The 8,375-nt window shown below is 35.3% G+C and overlaps 1 protein-coding gene across 2 annotated transcripts; it reads left to right on the forward strand.

The window, feature by feature from the left end:
• The first annotated feature begins 371 nt into the window (after positions 1–371).
• On the forward strand, positions 372–5,591 carry NEUROD4 (neuronal differentiation 4). Of its 2 annotated transcripts, none has more exons than XM_073613649.1 (2): positions 372–512; positions 4,068–5,591. In XM_073613649.1, exon 2 carries the CDS (start codon positions 4,104–4,106, stop codon positions 5,049–5,051), a length of 948 nt encoding a protein of 315 aa, XP_073469750.1. In that variant the 5' UTR covers positions 372–512; positions 4,068–4,103; the 3' UTR covers positions 5,052–5,591. The 2 variants fall into 2 exon arrangements, with proteins under 2 accessions (XP_073469750.1, XP_073469749.1); XM_073613648.1 differs by lacking the exon at positions 372–512 and adding an exon at positions 1,172–1,480.
• The last annotated feature ends 2,784 nt before the right edge of the window (positions 5,592–8,375 follow it).

Here is an 8,375-nt window from a genome sequence, read left to right on the forward strand (position 1 = left end):
TCTTATTTCTGTTTCCATGCTGAGTAGGTAAACTGAACATCACATTGGTTTCAGTGGAGATCACTTTCTTCCTGCTGCTGCAGAAGCCCTATAGGTTTTCTAGAGAACACCCTCTCAACCCATATGTTAGGTTGAGAGTGATCCAAACTGAAATGCAAACTAGACAGAAACTATACTCTGTATTAAAGTGACTCTGTTACTAAAAATTAAATACATTTTAAAACTCCTGGCTGTTAATGAAGAGGAATATTATGTACCAAGTCCCAACTCTGGCGATTGTAGTCTTTGCTCTTTTACAGAGCTACACCAGGCGAATGATCCTCAGTAATCAACATTCCCGCCACACTTTGCGGTTCAAGTGGCAGCTGCTACATCACTACAGCTCTGCAAGGACACATTAGTAATGTAGCAGCCAGTGGATTGAAACACAAAGCACAGCAGGGGGACGCAGGTATCCGACACACCCTAAAGTGTCAGATGCTGAGGATCACGGGTTGCAGGTGACAGGGCTGGTATGGTTCTTTTTTTTTTTTTTTACAGAATGTTTACAGAATGTTTTAAATGTAAGTGAGATACTAGGACCTACCTAAATCTGAACAGGGACAGGGATGAGCTAAGCAATGTGTTTATGTGCATCGCTGTCCAATCAAAAGAAGGGGTGGGTATTGGCTGTATTGTCTGACTGCAGCATAGTCTACAGGTTAGGTCCTGGCTATGTAGTCTGGATCACAAGATTAGCTAAAATATATTGCACAACTATTAGACGATAAAACAGGTATATCTACTGTTTTGCTTTTTGATTATACTCTAAATTGTAGTAAACAGGTAAAATACCTTTGACAGCTCAATTGGGTCAACAGGCGCATCCCACTGAAGACAAATACGATTCTAGTAATTCAGGCTTAACAGATCTGGTGAACTCTGAGCAAAGTGATTTTTTTAAACTATTGGCTTATCTCTAATCGAATGATGAGATGTGTGTGTTTTCTCTTTTTATGTAATGCTAGAGTAGACTTCATTGTACAATGAGAGACACAGAGCTTAAATCATAAATTAATTTCTAAGCACTGCATTTTTTATTTTTTTCTTAGGTTTTTATATTATTTTTGCATTTTTTGAGTTAAAAACATAACCATTGTGTACAATATAAGAGATTGAAACACGTAGACTTTAAGTTGGTGAAGTCTTTATTTCATCACTCCACGCTGCTCACAGAAGTCATACGATGAATGAAAAGGGTTAAACCTGGAGCTTCAGTAGAGAGAGAACCACCAAAACCTTGAGCTCAGCCTCCAGCAAGGGGCCGGGCTTACTTACAACCTTTGTAAAGAGGAAGGAGCCGTTGAACTGCTCATTCCAGCAGCAGCCACTCAGACAGGGAGCTGTCCAGCTCTCTTACAGCCTGAACTAACTCAGGTGGCAACATTCTACCCTCTGCGTGCCAAGCCAAGTCCTGAACTTTTTCCTATCCAAGATTAAGGTAAAGTCTCTCTTTTTGGTTTCATTTATTTTGAACTTGGTTACATTTTAAGTCATAGTGCTGATATACATTATATTATGTTTATCTCTAGTAGCTTAAAAAAATGACATATCACTTTAAATTTTTATTATGTTTATTCACATTAAATTTAAGAATCCTGATATTACTATATTTTGCTCCTAAGCCACATTTATTGTGTTATTGATTTTATATAAGAAAAAAAAAATCTGCCAATGCTTGGAAAATCAAAAATAATACATAAACATAGTTCATAGTTTATGCATACTTGGCAACAATGTTTCCAGGATTTTGCATGCTGATTTACATTTTTCTAACTTAAATTTTTGCTTTTAAATTACAATTTTCTCAAAGTATTTGCTTTACTGTGACATTCTGTTTAGCAAAAATTAAAGATTTGAATTTTTCCATTGGCTGGTCACTTGTAATTTCATACTTAAAATATGTAGTGTAACAAGAAAATGTCATGTAAAGGAATGCATTTCATACATAACCTCTTGCACACAGTATATAACCTATACACGGGTCTATTCTGCACACAGTGCTGCACATTACAATATATACTTATTGTATACAACAAACCATAGCAGCATTCACATAATAATTAAACTTGTTTGCACCACTAGGAATTTTTAGGACTTAGAAATAACATTCCATTCAAGGAATAGGCTCACCTTTGTTAGTAAAATATAGTACAAAACAAAATAAGTGCATTTAGCTGCCCATTGTGACATAATGTAAAAAGATAGGGAATTTATTTTGACTTGGAAGTACCGAGGTATTAGCATGAAAAAGGAGGACAGATCTCAGACAATACGTGCAATCAAATGAGATTTGGGAAACACCTGAGAATAAGCATCTGGCATCTGCAAGCATGGGCATTGTGTGCTATTTCAAATTCTACAAAGCACTAAATTTATATGCAGTCATATCAAATCAGAAATAACTATACAACGGATATGATAGAGGTACTTTGAAAAAAATAGCTCATCGCCTGGGGAGTGCTCAGTAACTGGATTTGTACTTTCTTATAAGACAAACCTAACTTTGAGTTTAGTTGACCCATCTCTAGAATGCTGTATTTTTAATCGACTGGTGTAAGTGGTGATTATGATTAGATAGATAGATAGATAGATAGATAGATAGATAGATAGATAGATAGATAGATAGATAGATAGATAGATAGATAGAAGCTATTGCATTCGTTTCTGCCCTCTAATCATACTACATAATAGCAATTTTGTTTCAGAAAATCAACATGGTGTCTAAGTGGTTAGCACTCATGCCTTGCAGTTCAAAGATCTTCAACTGTATTCCTAGCAAGGACAATATCTGCTTGGAGTTAATGTGCTTGTCCCCCTCTGACTCTGGCTGCCCCATCTTCAGGATCCAGACTGGGTAGTGGGTCCCACAGCCTCATCTGCCCAAACACATACGCATGTCTTTTCAGGTGCACTTTGTAAAATAGGAACCAGTGGGTTGAAACATTTTCTCTAAGCCTTGTGCAATTACATTTCATTGCTATATAATTAGGTTAAATAAATAAGTAGCTTTTAAGGGTTAAGGATGGTGTTTTACATAATATCTAGAAGGGGCTGCACTCTGAAATCATATATTCTGTTACTTTACATTATTATCATAAAAGTTTGCCCACTTAAACCTTACACCATAGACCTCATAAGAGTAGCAGGCTGAACAGGAAGAGGAACAACACAGTTAACATACCATCGACAGTATAGGGTAATCGTTGTGGTACAGAATTTTGCTGACCAGAGTTTCCATTTTTCTTTATACATAAGTGAATAATAACTGGAATAAAGCATAGAATAGTAGAAACACTTGTTGGTATTTTGGTAAATATTTCTGCTTTCAACCAAGAAATAACTGAAAGCTACAATCTAATGGCTTTGGTGGCAATCAGAACTTTTGAAATATGTGCATTAGGAAGGCTAGAAATTATAGATGACTGGAATTAAGGGATAGCCAAGTAGCAATGTACTTATTTATTGAAATTAGTATTTTTTTTTTATCAGTAGCTGTATAAGTAAATGAGAATAATTTACTGATTTTGGAGTTGAGAAACTTCACATAATTAATTGTTTGAATAGTCACTTCAAATATCCAATAATGTGAAAAGCAAATTCCTGTTTACTTATTTCATCTACATATCATTGGGTACTCAAATTAAGCAGGAATTTGCTTTTCACATTATTAATGTAAACATTTGAAGTGAATATGTACAAAATATATTGAGTACATTTTCTCAACTTTATCAAATCATTTATCCAAAAGATTAAATGTAATAAAAATAATAAGACATATTGAATAAAAACAATTACAACAGCAAGGATATAATAAGTTGTATTTGACTTGATTCAATCAGCTTATTTTTAACACAGGGTGTACAAATAGGGCTAAATTATGAAATTAACTATGCTTAATCCATAATTATTATTAATATTACTTAATTCCTCAAAGGTATTAGATTACCCAATTAGTGTTACATTAATTATTTTAGTGCTTTTTAGTGAATTTAAATTGATTCTCTTTTTGTCTTCTCTTATCACAGGACACACTGCTAAGAACATCCAATAAGGCCAGAGAGATGTCTGAGATGGTCAGTGTTCATGGATGGATGGAGGAGGCCCTCAGCTCTCAAGATGAGATGAATGAGGCAAATCAGAGACAGTCTGCCTTTGACATGCTGTCAGGTTTGAGTCATGAAGAAAATGGGAGCATTGATGGAGAAGAAGATGAAGAAGAAGAAGATGATGGAGAAAAACCAAAGAAAAGAGGCCCCAAAAAAAAGAAGATGACCAAAGCTAGGATGGAAAGGTTTCGTGTGAGGAGGGTAAAAGCCAATGCCAGGGAGCGCACAAGAATGCATGGACTAAATGATGCTCTAGAGAGCCTGAGGAGAGTCATGCCTTGTTACTCCAAAACACAGAAGTTGTCTAAGATTGAGACCCTCAGATTGGCCAGAAATTATATATGGGCATTATCTGAGGTGCTGGAAAGAGGTCAAACCACAGAGGGAAAGAACTTCCTGGAAATGCTCTGCAAAGGGCTATCACAGCCTACTAGCAATCTTGTAGCTGGCTGTCTGCAGATTGGACCTCAGTCCTTGTTCTTGGAAAAACATGAAGATAAGCCACATATGTGTGACTCATCACTAGGTCATGCCTACAGTTATCAGTCTCCAGGTCTTCCAAGTCCTCCATATGGCAATATTGAAACTCACCATTTGCACTTGAAAGCGCCCACATTTAAAACTGTGGTGGACCCATCAATGGTAAACCATACATTAAACTGTACCACTCCTCCATATGAAGGTGCTCTTACTCCCCCACTGAGCATTAGTGGCAATTTTTCCTTGAAACAAGACAATTCTCCAGATCTGGACAAATCCTATGGCTTCCGATCCCATTATCCCTCCCTTGGGCTTGGTTCTCATGGGCATGCTCCCCATTTTCAAACTGCAGTCCCAAGATATGAAATTCCAATAGACATGGCCTATGAACAATATCCACATCATGCCATTTTCACTGAGTAATTGTCCCAGAAGAACTTTCATGTCAATGGATGTCAATGCAATTTTGAACAATACAAGTTCTTCTGCTTTTCCTTCGACTTATCAGGGACTCTAGTAGACTTTCATCATGTCAGATCATTTCTGATATGTTAATATGCCTAGAAAATTTAGTTCATTTCTGAATGAACACAATATTTGTTTGTTTTGCCATATTTTGCTTTTCCATGTGAGCGTATGTTATCAACTGGACTTTTTCAAGTGCAACGTGCCAGACAGTGACTGAGATATTTAGGGCCAAAATAGGTACAAGCTGATTATCAAACACTGATTATCAAAATGATTTCACACGTGTTATTGCACTAATTTACAGTTACACCTAATATTATATTTACATTAAACCATAACTAGAAAAAGGATATTTTATTGGCATGACACGGTAAATTACTTACAGTCATAGACACCTGAAGAAATTCTATGATCTATCAACAATAGCACATTTTTTTTTATTGTACCAACACTTATAACATTAACATTGCATTAAGATAAAAACACTGGGGGGGGGGGGGGGGGGTTACTAAAACTTGAGCACACAGAATGTGGAGCAGCTGTGTGTAGTAGCCAATCAGCTTCTAGTTCAGCTTGTTCAGTTAAGCTTTAAAAATGGAAACTAGAAGCTGATTTGTTGTCATGCACAGCTGTTGCAGATTCTGAATGCTGCAGTCTTAAGCAAATCACCCCACTATGCATCCCATATAAACAATAGTTAATATGCGAAAATGACACTTAGAGAAACTTGCCACAATGTCCTCCTGGTTACAAAACACATTATGAACTGCACAAGTACTAGTAGCACTTTTTTTGGCAAAGTTTGAAATAGTAATGATATGAAACGGGCGGTTGTTGACCTGTTTGTTTCATGCTTCTAATTTTTATCCCTTGCATGTTGCATGGTAAAAACACAAAAGTGTTTGAGCAAAGGGACTGTGTAATTCTACTTTGGATTGTCAGTCCAGTAGAGTTATAGTCTGCGAAAAGGCAGATACAGAATTAAAATAGATGCAGCAATTTGCGATGATTTCATTCTATTTTAAAACATCAACTATGTGGCATTACCCTTTATTACATGATAGCAGAATGTTTAAAAAATAAGCTACAATGCTTCCAAGCAAGCAGTATAAAAGTTTTGAAAGAAAAACACTGTTAGCTAGAAAAGTATCTGGAAATATTATCACATTTATTTATCATGTTTTTTTTTATATTTATTTTTGGGATTTTGTTACTATGGTGCTTGTAGAATAATATTTAAAAATAATGTCAAAAATGTCCCTAGGTGTGTTCTTCTTGCATTTGAAGAACTATTTAAATGCTATGTTGTTTCTTATTTATTTTTATTTATTATTTTTTATTTATGATATTTATGTTATTATAATTTAATTTTTGTATGCATACCATATTTTTTCCTTTGTGTTGTCACTATTTGAATTATTCCTGTGAAACTGCTTACCATTTGAACCTTGTGAGAAGTATTGTGTGATCTCACATATTGATTTAACAATGTATTAGTCATTATTACTATGTAAAATATTGGGTACAGTTTTTAGGGCTGCTTGATCATAAGGTTTCAATAATTATCAAGTGGTTCAAGAAAAGTTATGGACTTTAGGGCATATATAAGTCAAGAAGTGACCAAGCATCATAGTCATTACTTGAAACATTTCTTTTTATTAAATCAGAAGCAATGTTTATTTATTTTTTTTCCATTAGACCCCCCATTAGACCCCTTTCACACTGCAGCGCCGCTAAAACAGCGCTAAAGTGCAGGTTGTTTTTTAGGTGCTTTAGCGCTGTTTTAGCAGCGCTGCAGTGCGAAAGGGTCTTATGGATTAAAAAGATCTAAAAGGAAGTTTCTCCTAGGGTGTCAATAGATCCTTCTTTTATATGAATATGCATGAAAGTAATACAAATTACGGCATAGATATACAGAGATCATAGATAACCTTCCTGTGAAACTTCAAAATAAAGATATTCCCTGGTTCAAAACTTTCTGTCACTTGGAACAAATATGCAGCAAGTGTAATCGTAGTGAAGGCAGAACTCTTATATGCATACTTGTCCTAGAGGAAAATATGGCCCCCAAAGGATCAGTATGACAGCCAGGCAGATATCATTTTCAGAAGGTTGCCAGCAATGGCAATCACCATATTTCTTTTCATGTTCTCTTTGAATACAATAAATGAAAGTATCAGTGAATACAATTCACATTCTTCTAACCCTCATATAATTTAGCTTTTTAAGGGATTTAGTGACCAGCCATTATATCTTTATAGCATTATGGTTATACACAAGATGGAGAGGTTCATGTCCTAATTTTTAGAAAAAAAGACAAAAGTATTTTAGACAAAAGTTAAACAAATAAAATTTTGTGACAGCTTCAGAAAAGTATTGCTTTCTCTATACCCTGAGTTCCCTTCAAATGTTCAATCAGGTTCAAAAGAATTCCTACATGTACTTGTTTCTGATTGGCAATTGAACGCAAGCAAAGAGTAGATTGAAAATAAATTAAATAATGGTTATGGTCAAGTTTAAAGGACAGATCATGTACCCATTTATGCATTATCATTTTTTATTGTGGTTGTGGCCTAACAGTTAAATCCAACATTCAGGACTTGTTCACACCAAAACACGTTTTAACGCATGTTGTGTTGACATTTGTGTAAGACACTTTGCATTACATTTTTTAAAGACTTCACTTGAATTGATTTGAATTTCAAAATGCAGTTGAATGTGCCGAAAATATAGCATGTTGTTTTTTTTTCCTATGCATTGGAAAGAATCACATTGGTGGGAGCTGACCCTAATGAAATCTATGGATTTCCACATGCCTGTGAATTTTGTCCAAGCTAGAAAAATGCATTTGGTGTGAAAAAGATGTTGTTCCTTTGGTTGTCTACCTTAATCTGTATCATAATGTGTATCTTTTCTGCAAAGACATGACATTTTATATTTTTTACTGTAGTTATATAGAACATGCTGATGTCACCAGTGTTCTCCCCAGTGATATCGACACACAACCAAGAAACAGCATTCCTGAGACTTTTATATTGAAAATAGTAAAACTTTTATTCTTTTGCAAAGAAACAAAACATAAAGAAACCTTTTTGACTCCAATAAAGTTGTGACTCTTGTTTGAGATAAACACTGTGGTCTGTGGTCTCTATACATAATGCCTCTCGTGTACTGTATATGCTGAGCTCTGCTCTTACACTGTCATAGGCAGCACTGCTATATACTGCAGCTAGTCTGGGTTGGTGCCAAGTGCCAGCTGATCTTTTCCCATGCAAATCT

Source organism: Aquarana catesbeiana, linkage group LG02, assembly GCF_042186555.1.
Source record: "Aquarana catesbeiana isolate 2022-GZ linkage group LG02, ASM4218655v1, whole genome shotgun sequence".
Lineage (NCBI taxonomy): Eukaryota > Metazoa > Chordata > Amphibia > Anura > Ranidae > Aquarana > Aquarana catesbeiana.

What these genes read in the sequence shown, in the direction of transcription:
- NEUROD4 (XM_073613649.1), top strand. Translation starts at nt 4,104, where the DNA reads ATGTCTGAGATGGTCAGTGTTCATGGATGGATGGAGGAGGCCCTCAGC.